Source organism: Ruditapes philippinarum, unplaced genomic scaffold, assembly GCF_026571515.1.
Source record: "Ruditapes philippinarum isolate M1 unplaced genomic scaffold, ASM2657151v2 ctg264_1_1_1_1, whole genome shotgun sequence".
NCBI classification, from domain to species: domain Eukaryota; kingdom Metazoa; phylum Mollusca; class Bivalvia; order Venerida; family Veneridae; genus Ruditapes; species Ruditapes philippinarum.
In genome coordinates this window covers 144,934-163,928 of record NW_026860475.1, presented here as the reverse complement: position 1 = coordinate 163,928, position 18,995 = coordinate 144,934, and the positions used below count along the sequence as shown (strand labels likewise).

General features: G+C 32.0%; 1 protein-coding gene across 1 annotated transcript; it reads right to left on the bottom strand.

Annotated features, from left to right (window-relative positions):
- Positions 1–618: 618 nt before the first annotated feature.
- On the bottom strand, positions 619–17,700 carry LOC132760214 (transcription factor GATA-4-like). The gene is made up of 7 exons (XM_060752132.1): positions 17,412–17,700; positions 5,888–6,626; positions 5,319–5,494; positions 3,835–3,930; positions 3,258–3,383; positions 1,970–2,096; positions 619–1,697 (listed from the first exon to the last, which is right to left on the bottom strand). The coding sequence occupies exons 2-7, from the start codon at positions 6,438–6,440 to the stop codon at positions 1,387–1,389; spliced, it is 1,389 nt and encodes a 462-aa protein (XP_060608115.1). The 5' UTR covers positions 6,441–6,626; positions 17,412–17,700; the 3' UTR covers positions 619–1,386.
- Between the last annotated feature and the right edge of the window lie 1,295 nt (positions 17,701–18,995).

The window sequence follows — 18,995 nt, the reverse complement described above, 5'->3', positions numbered from 1 at the left end:
TTTATATATCTTATCTTTAAACAGTGATGTTTTTTTCGTTTAATAAAATTTAATACCACATTGACAGGGCGACATATTGGCTTCTCCACCAAGACTTAATACAACGCAATGACACCCAGATAAAGCGGTAAATAGCGTGTCTTAGTTAGAGATACATGTATATGTATATACTTTTGTACACAGGTTATCGGCGTGGGACCAAGCCCTACCCCTAAGGTACCACCCCCAGGACCCTCTATACTACCCAAATATACTTCAATACATTCAAAATACATGTCAATACAAAATCAAACAATTCTATCAAAAAATATAATACTGATACTATAAACATAGATTTTAAAGGGAGAGTTACATACCTTTACATAGTTTATAGTATCAATATTATATTTTTTGATAGAGAATTGTTTGATTTTGTATTGACATGTAATTTGAATGTATTGAAGTATATTTGGGTAGTATAGATGGTCCTGGGGGTGGTACCTTAGGGGTAGGGCTTGGTCCCACGCCGATAACCTGTGCTTTTGTACAGCGGTTAAATTTTTTCTTTACTATTACAAGGGGGTGGGGGGGGGCGTGGTGGAAGAAGAAGAAAAAAAAACAACAAAAAAACGAAAGTCAGGAAAGTTAAATTTCATTTTTATTGAGAACTCATTTTCCGCATTTGTCGTGTAAAAACATTTGAGATTTGGTACAAATATCAAAACACTATAAAAGACAAAGAGATACAAATGAACGAACATGCATCAAATTATTTACCTGTTATGCCAATGTAATTTCCTTCTATTATAGAAAAAGCTTGAGCCACGACGGCCTACTTTTTATAACAAAAATATTTCGTGCAGAAAAATAGTAATGTAAATACAAATGATAATAAAATTATGTGGAGATTTTGTTTAAAAGTACTGCAGTATAATTATATGGTTTAGAATAAGAAATAAAGTATTGTTACAAATCATATTAAAATTGGTATAATTATGTTTAACAGAATGTGAAATTGGTCGTTATGGCTCTTTAATGTAATGGTAACAAAACAAATATTTGATACATTATAGTATCAGTTACTGGGGCTTTTACATCTGGCATCATTATTTATACATTTTATCAATAAAGAATATATTATCATTTATCTACTGGAAACGATATTTCCATAATTAATTTATGAAAATCTTTGTTAATTTTTTCTCGAAAATATATACACCAGTGAAGATTAATTGAAAAATGCACTATGCATTTTATTCACTTTAAATTCTATCTACTTATCTAGGCTATGAAAATGTTTTCTATTTACACTAAATGGCACTTAACATCACGGTCCATAAACACAAACGCACTTTTAAACATAGTTAATGCTGAAATACACATATCAATCATAAATAGGAGCTCTTTTTAAGTAGCTACAATGCCCATATTTAGTCCAGCGTTCTGACTTGCTGCATATAGTTGCTGCGCATGCGCACTCAAATGCTGATAGTGTCCATCTTTGTCAATGTTGTCTCCTAATGCTTTAGGTGGTGTCAGTGTAAGAAAAGACGATGAATAACCGTTGTGAGCTTCTTTTGGACTTTCACGATCTGATTTTACAGAAACAGGATATGACGTCATTTGATGCATTCTTCCGGAACCGGAAATAGAGTCATCGACAACGCTTTCTCTTGGCCCACTGTTTTCCTGGGGTGGAGACACAGTCGTACGCTTTTCTACAAGTGAAAATATATAATTAGCTATGATTCAGGACAATATTGTAGTACTATATTAAAAAAATAATAATAATGCTTAAGCAGATCACTTGGTCTCCCTTTTTCAAGATTGCAAAGCAAGAAACCAATAGAAAAAAGTATGGCAAAAGTTTTCGTTTCAATTTCTTTGGATTTTTAACACGTACAGCATTCAATTTTTTTTCTCCAAAAAATCAGTAATTACAAAACACTTTCTGAATAATTTCTAAATAAAAATCTTCATATAAACTTACCACTTGGTTCGGATTTGACGGTGTTGTTGTTGTCAGAATTGTTGCTATTTCCAGCTGACTTCAGGTTCTTTGGTTTACGTTTTCTAGTCTGAATACCGTCTTTCTTCATTGCCAGAGGTCGGTTTACCTGCATTCACAAAAAATATAATAGTTTTACACCTTTAACCACTTGATCAGTGACGGCATTTTTACCTTAACAAAAATCGAAATTAAAAAAAAAAAAATTGGTTGTTTATAACTAATTCCTAATACATTTTGTATTGGCTATAAGAAATTCCGGATATAACGTACCGACTGGTTCGCTATAACCGAGTTTTAATGTAACACCTCTAACTCCCTGACCACTGACGACAACTCTGACTTGTCAATGATACAAGTTAAGCATGGCCAGAAATCTTCACAGAGAAGTCCGACATGATTTTATACAATTGTTGTCAAAACAACATTCTGATGTTGAAATCCCTTGAATTCACAATGTACAGTATCAAATTTTATTGATTTTGAAGAAAAAAAAGAACCCCTTAAAACTGTTCAGAAAAATAACCCGGATATATAAATGCAATGAGTTACTTTTCTGACATCGAAAAACAACATTTTGATAAAAAAAAGTGTGTGCTTGTTTGAAGGTAGAGTGTACGATATTTTGGCTTATTTTTCTGTCCATTAAAAGTTGTTTAACTTAAAGCTACAGTAAGGAATAATAACAACTATTGATTTACAGAAGCAAATGATCCAGTTACCTCAAAGTAAAAAAACAACAACAACCAAGAACTGAGCCGTAGAAATTGTATATATCTTACATGAGCTGCCCAGAATGTATCATATAAATTTTTAAGTGTTGAGTTATATGACTTGGATATAAAAACGTAAGCAGAAATGAGTGATTTACAACGTGATGTCAGGATGAAAAATGGCGGCATCACTTCGAGACAGTTTGCCGATAACACCCGCTGATTTTTATAACATAAAAACACAACTTTTTGAATAATGATACATATAAAAAAGCTGATGTTTTGCTCTGTATAATTACATACTATATTCGAACTTTGCACTTTTTTTTCAATTTTTCAAGAAGCCTTAGATTAGTAATAAATGAACAGTTCACAGAGATCAGGTATTAAGGTGGGTTCAAACGGACAGTACAGTATTCTAGCTGTTTTTAACGTTTATATGCTATTAATTTTGTTCTTGAACTTGCAAATGTGTCTATTTCAGAAATACCCTTTTCACATTTAATTAACAAAGAAATATATGCGTATGTATTTGTATTATAGATTGATAGACATACCCCGTGAAGTTTGTAGTAGAGCCCACAAGCGTTACATACTGGTTCACCCTCACTGTTGCGACGCCATAACGTCGTCGTCGTTGTATGACAGTTGGCACAAGCTAGACCGACCCGTCGGGAGGCACTCTGTGAGGAATTGAAATTGATATTTAAGTAAATGAAGAAAATCTATCAAAACAATGATGTCATGTAAAAATCACGAGATTTGAAAGAGTACCCTGCATTCTTCTTTGAACATTGGAAAATGTATACATGTTGACAAATGAACTTTTCTTGGAAATTTCACGATTTAATTTTATTCTTCGTTTCTTAAAATGTGTTGCTTATTTTAAATGTTTTTCTTTCTTCAAGTTTTCATAACCATTGCCATAACTTTACAAGTTAAGAAAATTCGATGATCTTCGTTTGCTTCCGTAAGACTAGGAATTGTATAGCTTGTGGTATTCAAACAATTATTTGTTTAAACAGAGACCTTGCAAATAAAAAACAAATTGCCTTAATTTAAAATTGACTTGGCTCTGATTCAGAGTTTAAAGAACTTGACTTTAAAAAAACAACAACATATTTTAGAACCTACTTTTCCTCTATTTATAAACTGTCCATTATTCATCCACGGGCCCATGCCGGTCATATAAGGGTGGGTGGGGTAAAATGATTGGTAGTCGCCGTCACTCTACAACAGAAAGAGGTAAAACAGATTGTTAGTCATTCAAACAGTTAAAAAGAAGGATTTCGAGACAGATAAACAGAGAAATTAGTTAAATTCTACGGTATACTACAGCTACAGTGATTTTTTTTATAATTTTTTGCTTAAATTCGAATGTTGCCAACAATTTATATACATATATATACACAGTATAGAAAAAAAGGACACACATTAACTGTTAGCCTGCTAGCGGTAACTGATTCTACCCATTTGGTCAGTGCATACCAAGTTCAGCCTCTTGGCCGTCTGATCATAATCTGCACTGTTCGCTATTCAGGCCATACTTATTTTGAGAATTTTCCAATAATGATGGTTATTGTCCAGATTGAAATATAGACAAATCCATGTTAGACATATTGTGTGGTAACGGGTTAAATCATTAGTCTTTATTACAATATTAACAGTTAGATAAATGCATAATATGTTTATTTTAACTGGTAGCGTGTCTGTGCCTTCTCTTACAAAAGGGTACCATGCAGTCAACTTACATTATGTGCGCAATAAAGTACATTTACAAAAGAGTAAGTTTTCTTTTCTTTCATATTAACTCATAGGTCACATATAGGTAAAAAAGAAAATCTGACATTAATTCCAGTGTTTCATTTATGAAAATGTGCACTTAATATTGAGTATATATATCTTGTCTAAATCATTTCATCTTTCATTAATTCAAGTTGCATCCGAAATGAAAATAAAAAGATAAAAATCTGACACGCGATTAAAATACGCGCTGAAAGTGAGTAATAAATATCTATTAAAGTAGGATAGAGGTTTTTAGAGACTATAAAGTAGGGTAGTGGTTTTCTTAAAAAATAAAAACATACTAAATACTGTATCTAAATTCACAGACGATGTTGAATATCTGATTTAGATAAAGTTTTCTGATAATTTAACTAATTTGAATATTGAATCAGAGCCAAAATTGAGGACTAAATCAATTAATTTCAACACAGAGTTTACCATTTCTATATTATGTGAACTGCGACGAACTTAAATACATTTTAAAGTCTAAATGCTTTAATGTGCAATCGTTTGACTACTCCTTTAAACCAATTTTATTTTATTTCAGGATGTAAAAGCATGGTTTCATTTAACATTTTACAACAGTATCGTTTAATTGTTTAAAAAAAGAGTCTTCAATTTAATGCAAGTGTAATTTGCTAGAAGATTTAATAAAAACATTTTCCCATAGCGTTTGGGAATGCCTATCAACAGTTCTAGTTAAAGAAAATGCATCATGTGTGAAGCAAGCGGTAGTAATTCGTAATTAAACGTTCTATTTTTCTCATAATCTAAGCAAAATTTCGTTTTTTTCTTTAATTCACTAATTGGTTGGTATTGAATAATGCACTTACAAGTCTTTTCTGTGGTTTAAGTAGGGGCCGATTTAGACCTCCGTTCATTTTATGATACAATCCACAGGCATTGCAAAGATAGTGTCCGGTTCCGTCACGGCGCCAGAGAGGTGTGGATATAGCCCCGCAGTTCACGCACTCACGTGCTTCGATGTCAGCGAAATATTCTTGTCCGTCTGCAAATATAGAAAAAAAGAGTTGTAAAATATCTCAGCTCCACATATGTTCAATGTCCCTATTTTAATGTTATCTCTTCTGACTTATTTTAAGTTTTTATTTTCGCAGTTAATAAGAGGTTGGTCTTCTAGCTTGTTCCTTAGGATACAAAAATAATCACTTTTCTAATGATTCGAGACTTAAACTTCATTTGATTTCCATAAATTATCTTAAATACAGTCTGAATACTTTCGATGTCTTTAATTTGATAAACTTCGCAATTTAAGCTTTGCTTTCAATAATTTTAAAAACTTTTATTTTTTCAAGTAAGATTGTGAGTTTTTGTTTTTGTAAATATTTTTTTATTTTAAAATCCTTCAATTCTTAACAGATCTTGTTTAATCATAACTTACCGGCTCCGATCCTATGAAGTCCCTGTTGAATGGCCATACTCCATGGTGAGATATCGGCGCCCATGTAGGAAGGGTACGGGTTTGGACGGGCGATTCCCCCGGTAGATGGATATGCCATGCCTTCAGCACGAGATGTTGGTGAAGTGGAGTTCTGTGCTGGGTCAAATGAAAATGGCTTTGTTAAAGGAGAAACATTCCCTGAACCGTGTGCGTGACTATATCCAAGATCTGAATGCTGCATTCCCCAAAACGAGGCTGAAGAAGCTTGATTACCGTTGCTAAGATACTGCATGGACGGAAGTACGGATCTTGATCCCGGTACATACATTGAACTAGAATATCCAAGGTTATTTGTTGTCTGTGGGTCCTGGTAGGACGGTGATGAGGTGGGTGGAGTTGACATTGCTGGTACTGAAGGTTGAAACATGGTAGGTGAACCAGAATTCAAGTCCTGGACTGGTTCCGGTTTTGTGTAAAGTTTCTCGTAATTGTCGTCTGCTTCCGTTTTCTGAAGGTACTGATTCTCGTCCTGATCTGGTACTTTATACAACATAATCACAGTCGTTGTTCACTATATAAATCTAAAACTACAACACTAGCGTTAGATTAGTAAAATCTTAACTTTCACTTTTTTTACGTAATCCAAATTGCACACAAGACTCAAATTACTTTTTAGTGTATTTTTTCCTTCTTCTAGGAGAGCACTTTGTTTATCAACGTTATCGCTCAAACAGTTTATCTGAAATGATAAGGAAAATTTTATTTTCATACGTTTTATCACAAAGATGAAATGGCTTTGGATTCTGTCTAAAACCACGTGATACAAGTCATCCAATCAAATCCGATAACTTTGCATATTTTCTGTTGCGTCATCACACTGGCAAGTCACGTGGTGTTCCGCTTAATCAAACTGACCGTATCTGATCCGGATCAATTAACGGTAACATCAAAGGCATTAGTGGATGCAAATTATATAATTGCGTTTATGTTAATATATTGATTAACCCGAAAAGAAATATTTCGTCGCAAATATTAGTTCATATTTCAGACATTCACCTGAGTATTTTTCTTTGTGTCTTTTTCTTTAATATATCAAATATATGCATGTATAGCAATGGCCATTTACTTTTATCCCTCTTTCATTAAACGATAACTTTGTATTACCTTAAAGTGATTGAATTAAGTGAATAAATTAACTCGATCGTATCTATTGACTTAAGTTATTGACTAATTCATGCGCAAGAACATGCCTCGGTTGATTCAAAATAATAAAAAAAACCCCAAATGATACAATATAAATCTATTTCATTAAAGAAAAAAAAACAACAACATAAAAACAAATAAACAAACCAAAAGACATTCTGATTTACTTGAAAATGAAAGAAAGAAAGAAAGAAAGAAAGAATAGAAAGAAAGAAAGAAAGAAAGAAAGAAAGAAAGAAAAGAAAGAAAGAAAGAAAGAAAGAAAGAAAGAAAGAAAGAAAGAAAGAAAAGACGCTCAAATGACTCTTTTAACCCAGAAACGTACACAACGTAAAACAACAAACAAACAAAAAATCGGCTGCTGATGAGACAAGGTTTATAAAAAAAAGACAATTTAGTTAATAAAGAAATGTTACACATTCTAAATCATTTTGTAAAGTAAAATAAAGATGCAGCTTAATTGCAAAGCATGCAATATTAATAATGATTTCAAAAAGATCAATATGTATTGCTTAGATGCGAATTGACCTCATATACATTTTGATTATATCATATAATATTATATCATAAAATAATGAATTCAATATACATACAAGATAATAAGCTATAAAGACAAAACAACTAAAACGAAGATATAGGAATAAATTCTTAAAAAAAAACAACATTTATAAAGATAAATAAATAAAGATATTTGTATTTGAATTTTCAAGAAGACTAAATGACAAAAACGCCTTATCAAAAGAACCGCTTAGTTGTGTTGAGTAGACCAAAACGTACGGTAGATGGTATTAGCCGAATTACTGATCTTAAAAGGTGAGAAATCCGATTATGGTCACGTGCAAACATAAAAGAAACAAGCCGACATAAGACAATGGCTTCGTAATCTTCCAACCATTGTTTGTCTAATTGTTGTGAAAATATTTATTTTATGTATTTATTGAGTAGGGAAATCCACCGTTACGTCTTCGTTTGCCAAAAATTGATTGTAAGAAAAATGTATTCCTACTCAGAAGAAAAAAATGTCATCATATCTTGTCTCATTTTTTTTAAAATTATTATTTTTTTTTTTTTCTAGATATTTTTTCATTTTATTTTTTATTATTTTATATTTCATTTCATTTATTTTATAAAAATAATACTGCCTTACAGGTATGCAATGCTTAATAAAACGTTGTTGTTGTATTCTAGATTCATAAAAAATATGAAAATTCTAAAAAAAAAAAAAGAATTATATTCTTTAAAAAAATGAAGAGAAAGAAACGTCCATGTTAAAGATATCTAAGCATGAATTGTCATTTAAATTGTTTGTAGGCGTATAAACGAGAATTCTAGTCAAAATTCGAAACTGCGCCTCTAAAAAATCAAGATTAACGAGGATTTAGATATTAAATTGAGATATGATGTTGTTTTCTAAACTTCATGAACGATCTGATGTATCAAATTACTATAAATTATAGACCTTGCCTTCAATTTGACTCCAAAACAAAGAAAGAAATTGCTTCTTGTTTCAATACTACGCCCCACGTGCACGTATGCATCATGCACGCGTCAATCGTGCATGCAACCTGAAAGATACACTAGTAGATAGTAATGCCTCGTTCCAAATATTTTCGCAGATAGAGATGTAACATGGCACAAAAAACTGCAGACCATTTTTTTCCGTTTTTTTCCTGGATTTCCCCACTCTTTGTGAATGTGAAAATGATAAGATCTTGTGAATGGGAAGACTTGGTGTGAAGTTTTAGTGCACAAGTCAATCAATTAATTCCAAGACATACAATTTACAAATTAAAATTAGTTTTAAATCTTCTTGAGTTAAAGAACCGCTTGTATGTTTAAGCTGGCTTAAGGTTAACTATATTTTGCTTAAAAAGGATTTTAAACGCATTTTAGCTCTTGTTTGGTGTCAAAGGACATCCACAGGTTTTTTTTGACATCACGGGACTCGAAATATTCTTTTGAGATAAATGTTCCATTTGATGTAGGTCTAGACCAATAACTTGAGTACAAATTTTCAGGTTTTTACAGAAAACTATTCTAATTGCGAAATATGTTCCAAAATTGAAAATCGTTGCAACGCTTTCACTTAAATCTAGCTAAGAACTGCACGAACATACCCTTTTCAATATATATCTGGGTGTATTTCTTTCTTATATTTCTCATATCTTTCTGTTGTAAGTGTCCCAGGTGATCTGTGTAAGAAATTCAAATTTGAGCCGCGTCACGACAAAACCAACATAATGGGTTTGCGACCAGCATGGATCCAGACCAGCCTGCGCATCCGCGCAGTCTGATCAGGATCCATGCTGTTCGCTTTACCAACCCTATTAAAAGTTGAGAAACTGATAGCGAACAGCATGTATCGCGGTTTGCGGGCGAAAAAGGTTTTGCGTCACGGCTCTTTGTTGATTTACCATTGGACTAGTCGCAAATGACAACTATTGTTAAAAGTTTATTTTCGTGAGAAGGCTCTACTTTTAATACAAAAAATAAAAAACGGGATTTAATATTCTGATTCATTTATTTCTTAAAAATAAAATTTACATTGTTCGGACAAATTTCGACATTAAAAATAAATTCAACCGCATTCTACAAGTTATACAATTCTATCAAATGTCGGATTCGGCTAACTGTGACACTCGACGAGATGTCTTACGATGAAACGTCATGGAAGCAACATTTACGTTTACAAAATCTCAGATATATACACAAGTTAGCTTCATGACAAAATGGACTAAAGGTTTGGAATAAGCTCTGCAAAACAAGTTTAATTGAATTCTTAACAAAATACTTTACATCTAATCAGCAGAATCTAGTTTGAATTTCACCTTTAAATATATGAGTGCCACAAAATATAAGTTAGGGAGCTTAGATATGCGCAAGTTGAACATTCATGTTTTAGATAAATTTTGAATTACGGGGATTTAACAATTTTCTAGGAAAAAATAAAACCCACTTAATGATATATTCTTTTAATATCACTTCTCATGGGTATTAAAATGTCAGTTCAGATAACATTATCCCCTGCTTTTCTTACATTCGCTAGGTCAATGAGGTCGACAGATTTAAGCCTGCATAATTCAGCCAGCCGTTTGTAAGATTCTTTAAAATAAATGTTCACAGTTCCATAAAGTGAATGGGGAATAGGGAAAACAAAACTCCACCGAACACTAAAAAAAAGTACTCGTACATTTTACAAGGTGGACAATTATCCACTTTTCCACTCTGTGGTTATGGAATAATATTTATATGCTTAAATATGTAGAGATTGAATAAATTTATATGAATATTAAAAATTAAAATTGAAATACATACATGGGTTGATGGATTGGTGGAGTAAAGGGTTGGATAATAATAATAATAATAATAATAATAATAATAATAATAATAATAATAATAATAATAATAATAATAATAATAATAATGATAATAATAATAATAATAATACAAGATTTCGCTGAATATTTTCAAAAGACTCTTGACTCAGCTACACTTTATTTCATTCTACAAGCATGACAGGACTTTTTTCCTCCAAAATTTAGAATTCGTGATGGCACACAGACGCTTGATTGATGTAAAACAAGCACCTGTTAACACTGAATCTTAATTAAGCCGTCAAAACTTGTACAAGTGTACACTGAACAGTAGTGACGGGCCCTGAAATCTGAACAGTTTTAGATACAATGATAAAGGCAGGGTATATAACTATTTTATGACATTTATTAACAATTATGTCACGAGTAGAAATATGATATACTTTACATACTAATCTGTAGATACATTCCGTAACAGAATTCCGCAAAAATAACTATCTAGTATATTACGTATATTACATGTATTCACAAATACGACTAAGGCCCGTAGCTTCGTGTAAATTTATATGTAGGCCAACTTCGAAGCGGAGGGGATGGGGGACATGAAGGACAAGCACCGCAGCAATTTCCGTATGCTTTGGATTGTTAGAGATGCGTTACTGTTGGAAATCTCATGTAGGCCCTCTCATGTAAACCAAAATATTTTTCTATATTTTAAAAAAAAAGGTCGGAAGCGGTCTAGCGGCTTACGTGCAAATTTAAGACGCTTCGCAACTACCAATTTTGATATGATAATGTTGTTTCTATATAATGAAATAAAATAAGAAATGTCTAAGAATTGATACCGTTTACCATATAAAAAAGAGAACTCAATATAATGCCATAGTTAAGACAATATTAATATAGTAATTTCACAGCACATTATTGATATATGAGTGCTAGTATTCAAATTAAATGTGGAGCGGTAATTTCTCTTTCTTCCTAAAAAATTATTACAGCTACACAAGATAACTTCATTAAGCAATTCTTTCCAGGGCATCAAGTTTCTAAAAATATTCTGAACAATGTCGACATTTCTTACGTTTTGCACTGGTCAATGAACATTCTGTGCTAGTTCTGACCAAACAAATACCTTAGATCTGACACTGAGCTCATAAAATGAGCCGCGTCACGACAAAACCAACATAATGGGTTTGCGACCAGCATGGATCCAGACAAGCCTGCGCATCCGCGCAGTCTGATCAGGATCCACGCTGTTCGCTTACCAACTCTATTACAAGTAGAGAAACCGATAGCGAACAGCATGGATCCTGATCAGACTGCGCGGATGCGCAGGCTGGTCTGGATCCATGCTGATCGCAAACCCACTATGTTGGTTTTGTCGTGACGCGGCTCAAATGTCTTCTTTACCTCGAACCCAGAATTGTACACATGCGTTTCTTTCAACGTAGCAGATCGTGACTGCACGACGATTTTAATTGCTTTTATTCCATGACTTTAAACTTGAGATTGTTTTTTTTCTGGTATTTAAAGACCTGTCTTAGATCAATCTTGTTTCACACTGTGACCATCATTCTTACACTTCAACATTTTGACGTAGATTTTATCCACCATTTAAAAACAATTATTGGACTAAGTTTGGATTGTATAGCGTGCAAAACTGATTTTCCGTAGAACAAAGACTCTATTTTACATTCATAAATTTCCGCTTCGAATTTGATTTTATAATTAATGACATGGTAATTTCAATTTTACATTTTTTATATAAATAATTGAATTTAGAATGCCAACATTATCAGGGGTTTGCCAGGTTGTTGAAGGGGGAAAACAACAACAGCCTTTGACCTATATTAGACAAACGATATAAATATTCATATTATGGATATATCGACATAATTATATTACAATTTCAAATTACAAATGTATTGATATTCGCAAATTCATATATTTTATAAAACCATTTTTTTATCTAGAATTCTATATATTCCATGCTTTTTACAAAGCAATTATTACCTCCACTGGCCACCATTTTGAGGGTCATTTCGGGGCATGATTTCCGATGTATTTCAATTACGCTTAATATAAGATAAAAAACTTTCATAATTATATCATCTTCATAAGTTCTGATAAATATTTTACATATTGGTGATATAATAATACAACTCTTCAAAATAAAAAAAAAGAATTTGACAGTTTAATTATATCAGCTGTTTATATTGATATTCTCATACCTTGTCTATAGATTATTGACCCCCTAAATGGCTGCTTGTTTTGGCAAGGGAGGTAAATATTGTAAAAAATGTGAACTACATGTATCTCAACTCTAAAACGGCTGATATCAACTGCAGCAGACGACCCTTGATCGCGGAAATAATAATAATATTACCAACTGCGCAATTACATTCTACAAAGCCGCATTACATCAAGAAATGGCGCAGGAATATACAGAATGCCAACAGGTGCTCCATGAGTTACGTGTAAATCTCATTTTCTCTGCAAATTGCTTCTGTTTCAAATGCAAACCAGTTTACTCAGGGGACTGAGCATACAAGAAATGATGGGGCCCTGGAGGAGCATTATTAATTTTTCACCAAGAAAGAAGCGCTCACACACCATGCATGCATGCCTCTGTGGCTAAATTAACTTCATACAATATAAATACCATCACATTTATTGTGTATGCAATATAAATGGTGAAGTTTACAGATACGGCGGAAGAAGACAACTGTGGGAATATCTATCTTATTGAAGCATCCATGGACTTTTTTAAACAATAACTTAAACGTTCAAAATAAGTTGAATGGCAAATGCTCACATATATGTTGGAAACTGCAATGAAACACCAAACCCAAAAACCTTTTGAAAAGTAAAAATGATATCTTTCATTCATTCATTCATTCATTCATTCATTCATTCATTCATTCATTCATTCATTCATTCATTCATTCATTCATTATTTTTTTATTGGGGTCGGGGTTGGATTTATTTATTTATTTATTGAGGTTGGGTTGGATGGGGTTTAAACGGAGGAATTTACCTAATAAGCCGCCAGAAATGATTTCGATGTTTAGAGTTATTGTTTGTCGGATGAATATTCATGGCGGGGAATTATCAAATTATTAAAATTTGTTTTTTTATCATTATATTATAACTGTGTTCTTGGAATTATATCCAGAGATAAAAAGTCACGTTATATAAGCTCTTTTTTAAATTTCCCAAAGATATAATCACCGTAACGGTAATGTATTGACAATCTCGGATTATTTGAGATTACACGAGATTACGCGAGGTTAGGAAAGATAAAGAAATACATGGAGCATTGTTTATAAATATTTATCCTGGAATTAACATAGATGTATGTCAAAATGATGAAAGGTTAATCCATTGTTTTAAGTATATTTCAAACATTAAAACATGGCGGTTTATACTGACAGGTGCCCGATAGACCACACGAAGTAAATAAACTGAGAATTTTTTTACGAGTTTATTTTTCTGTTGCTTTTTTTCTGATTTTTATTTATAAAAAATATGTATAAAATATTAAATAGCATGAGAAAAAATCCTGACAATGAATTTCGGCCTAACATTTTAACATCAAACAACTCTTTCTTGTACGTTCATAATTCATACTCACTTCGGACTGACCATTAAAGAAATGTTTAGATGTATTTGAAAGTTGTCTAAATGAACAAATTATATTTAATATTTAGTTATTTTCTGACTAATAAATGTTTACTGATATAAATATGACATATGGAATAAATTGCACTCTTCCAAGTACGACACCGGACGATTAATGAATGCTACGAGTTTTCAATTTTTACATTTTTTTTACATTCAATAAATCGATCTTTTTTTCCTATTTGATTATTTTTAGACAAACTTCAGACATATGAGACGGATATGGTACGTTTTTTGACGCTAAACTTTCAAAAATAGACATTAACTGCAGTCTATAATAAGAAATTTCATGAGAAATAAATTATTCGGTGGTTTACCAGGCGTGTTTTCTTTGCAGTTTTCTGTCATTAGCGAGAACTGTAACCAGCGACCATGTACAAACAATTCCTAGAAAACAATGCCACCATCTGGAGCAATAGGTGCAATTTAACTCCGTACGTTCATTTGTATAAATATTTATTTAGCAGTAACTTAAGCGGCCCCATGAGTGGCGCTCAAGATTGGCACTTCTCGGCGCGATATCGGAACGTCTCGGCTTTCACCGTTTAGTGTCAAATAATTGTCAAGATTTTGTTAATATTCTTTTTTTTCCTTCTATACTTAATTTTAAATGATGAAGTTAATATAGTTTAGATTTTTGGCTAGTTTAAACGAATGTTAGAATGATGTGTTTCAAAACGATTTTCCGACAAATATCGCAATTCGAAGGCATTATATAAACTTTGCAAACTGACTGGAACTTCGGACGCATTCAAAAGAAATATAACACTGATTTCTTAAATCAATAAAAACTTTTTTTGAGTGAAAACGTGTGGATGGTGATGTGTAGAATAAAACAAATCATTTTGCATTAAAAAAGAAAGAAAGAAAGAAAGAAAGAAAGAAAGAAAGAAAGAAAGAAAAAAGTCAGATAAGATCATTAGAAGCATGGGTTGCTGGTCCATAGCAAGGTGTAAGGTTAATTTACATCTACATGAAACGTCTTTGTTTATTCAGCGTTTGAAGAAAACACCAAAAGTAACTGTAAATTAATCCATAAGCTTGTTAAGCCCAACTGACACACCGGAAGAAATGCAAATAGACGCGTAACCGTCTAATTGATAGGAAATTCTAGCTAATTGGCCCAATCATTACTGCTAAACACTTGTAATTGTATCTTTTATGTATAAACTAAACCCCCATGTCTTTATGATGCACCCCTCTTGCTTACTGATAACAATTTGTGTCAGGTTTGTTTGGCTCAAGAGGTTTCCACGAGATTTCTAAACGTTTTTATTGAATGATGTGCCTTATTTGCGTCCTTACTATTTCGCAACGACTGTTTTAGTACTGGAAAATCCAAACTAAAAAAGTTTACTCCTTTTAAATTTTTAATATAATTGTCTGTCTACTAGTATACTGTCGATACCATTTAAATTATTGAAATTTTATATTCTTGAATGAATGAATGAAAGAAAGAAAGAAAGAAAGATAGATAGAAAGAAAGAAAGAAAGAAAGAATGAATGAATGAATGAATGAATGAATGAATGAATGAATGAAAGGATGACTGAATGAAAGAAAAATGAATAAATGATTGATTGAATGAACGAACGAACAATTGATTGATTGATTGATTGAATGAACGGACAAACGGTTGGATGAATGAATGAATAAATGAACGAACGAAAAAAAAATGAATAAATAAATGAATAAACGAACGATCGAGCGGACGAACAAGAGAATGAATGAATGGATGTATGAATGAATGAATGAATGAACGAACGAACGAACGAACGAACGAACGAACGAACGAACGAACGAACGATCTAACTAACGAACGAGTGAATGAATAAATGAACGAACGAGCGAATGAATGAATGAATAAATATATGAATGAATGAATGAATAAATGAAGGAAGGAAGGAACCAACAAACGAGTAAATAAAAAATTTACAGTGTAAATGAATAAATAAATAAATAAATAAATAAATGAATAAATATATAATGAATAAATAAACAAATAAATTTATATAGTATTGAGGATTGAATTGTATTGAATATTGATTATGTATTGCTCATTGCTTTAACTTCGATCAATTAACAAAGCACAAGAAAATTGTACAGAATTTCTTACAGTTGGGGTGATGATATTTGTCATGTCATATTTTTGCACGAATTTCGCGTGTTTTACTTAAATGCGCTCTAGCTAACTTTAACCTGGTCTGAGGTCAACAAACGATGTTTTTATTTTAGGCCTTAAACTGGTTTATTGTAACATAGGTCAGTTATCGCGAAATCTCAGAATCCGTGAGATTTGCAGGTGGCACGGTGATAGGGATCTATTCTGCTCATATGTAGATGTTACGATAAAGTAATAAGCGATTTATTGCCCTCACTGAGTAGAGTTAAGGAAACATCAAAGGCCCTATGTAGATCCATTCACAAGAAACAGTCACATTTTACCTTAGAAATCCAGATTGATATATGTTTATGGCCAGAATTTGATCGGCATACGCCCGTGCAGAACAAAATTCGAAAATGACATTAACTGTTATCGAATAAAAAATAATAAAAATCATCATGGTCTTTATCAAGTTCAAGAGTCTTACTTTCAAATTTTGATCTCGTTACTTCATTTTTTAAGGGTTCGCTTTTTTAATTTGCGTTTATAATGCGAGAGAAAGTCAACTGAGAAAAAAATGTTAATGAAAAAACAACAACAACAAACAACAAAACAAAACTCAACAACAACAAAAAGCTGCGTTTCAAACGTTATATTTGTTGAAATGTTTTTTATTAGATTGTCACAGTCATTTTTAGGTTTTTTTTTAATTGTAATTTTGTCAGAAGTTATATCATTCTTATACTTAAGGAAGGCGCAACAAATTAAAGAAAATGTTTTAAAGACTTTTGCCAGAAACCGTGTATAAATTTCAGTTGTAACATATATCCTCAAGTTTTTCAATCTACTTTTAACACCATATATCATACATATTCAGATTTGGACATCTTTTGCGTACAAAATTACACACTAATTGATTTGATGTTAAAGTTGTGATATCTTTATTTTATCAATATAATTAAGCATTCTCAGTTACATAAAAAATAAGAAAGATGAAGTTAAGTTTTTTCCCCTAAGTTTAGATACAAGTAATCATGGAAATACAGACCACTTTGACATGTCCGTATCGTTATCATCATATTTTTCCTTAACTTTATCACTTTACTCACTTACTTTCCTTTCTACAATAAATTAATTCCATTCCAGAATTGATCATGCAGATATAAGTCACTCGGAATATTTTATTACATGCATAATTAAAGAAAACAAAAGCATTTTACTCACCTTGATAATAATTTTCCATCAAATCGTTTTTATTTTCGCTTAGAAGTTTCTTATTACAATAAAGTCTGTAAATTCTTTCCTTTATCTTGCCCATTCAATGTATTTTGATAAAATCTTGGCTAAAAGACTTTCTGAGTACGAAGAGCTGATTTTTGATAAAACTTGCAGATTAGTCTACCGTTTTCTAAACCGACTGCACGGTTTAATCAGAATGATATCACGGAAATATCAGGCGTTCTTATCTTATTTCAATTTATTCAGAGATTTTCAGGAATCATTTTAGCCTAAGGTACCGCCTTACAGCCAATAATCCAATAGCATAGACGACAGATGTAACAGCGGCGAACGAAAGTGAGACTGATTCACGCGCTGGAGGTTTTAGCACCGCCCACTTCGGATAATATTTCCCGGCAAAGCCGTCATTTCGTATTGTTTATTTTGGAACCAACGGTGGAATGTTTTTGTAAATAAACTCAAGAAATTTAAGATGATTTGTAAATTGTGTGGCCAAACAACTTAGGTACTTTATGAGCAATTAAGTAAAGAAGGTGTATTTAATTGACATGTGCGTAAACTTCTAAATGTCCGCATTGTACGTTGCTTTCCCTGTAGATAGAAAAAATGAACTGTAATAAAACGGATGAAATTGGAATTTGTCAAAGAAAAATAAAATGTACGGCATTACACTTTACATGTATATATATATTTTTTTTAATAACAAACGCAATTGAAATATTGCCACTAGTTAAATTCTTGTTAAATTTCACTGTAAAAACAGCAACTTGTTTGGGCTGTGACAAAATAAAAAAAACCCAACAACAACATGAAATTCCTCGTGCGCAACAGACGTTTGCTTTTAATTGCAACCTTGCGTGCAAGCACATACATGTAATTAAGTTAATTTGAGATTTACTTAGACCTATTTCTATTTAGATAAAAAAAATTACATGCCTATTTTGTAGCGATTAACTGGGATAAAAACTTGAAATTTCAGGGCTAATTAACATAACGTTATTCATTGTTGAAAAGGACAGTGGGTGACCACACGCACCAAGAAATGATGCACTAGTTGTCTGAACCCTTTGACTTGTGTTTAGAGAACAAGTAGATTTGAACCATGTTTCTAAAACGAAAGCACTGGGTGTCAGAATACCATACTGTTTTTATTAGGAATAATTCGGTCAAAAATTAAAGATATACTATGCTCAAATTTGATATTTGGAAATATTGATACTTGCTACACAGAATCTTTGTATAAATAAAATAAACATGTTTTGCCTTTACACATAGTAGATATGTTGTGTTTAAAATTCAACACATAATATGTGGTCAAAATATGAATATATAGTGTCATTTAAAAAACTGGCAGTTTTTATTTAAGGAATGACCAACTTTACTTGACCTGTAATAGGGAATGCAGCTATCTAATATATTATTATACAGTAGGAATTTCATAGATTTCAATACATTTCTGTGATTAGATATCTTAGTCAAGGATGAGCATAGTAGAAATCTATATCTTTAAAAAAAATAGTTCGTGAATAAAATAAGTTTGAAACAAAGATATAAAGTGAGGAACACGCT

What these genes read in the sequence shown, in the direction of transcription:
- LOC132760214 (XM_060752132.1), bottom strand. Translation starts at nt 6,440, where the DNA reads ATGTTGTATAAAGTACCAGATCAGGACGAGAATCAGTACCTTCAGAAA. An exon ending in AGTTTATAAATAGAGGAAAA is followed by an intron (nt 3,384 to 3,834) that starts GTAGGTTCTAAA and finishes AATTCCTCACAG; the next exon opens with AGTGCCTCCCGACGGGTCGG. An exon ending in TCTACTACAAACTTCACGGG is followed by an intron (nt 2,097 to 3,257) that starts GTATGTCTATCA and finishes TTGTGAATGCAG; the next exon opens with GTAAACCGACCTCTGGCAAT.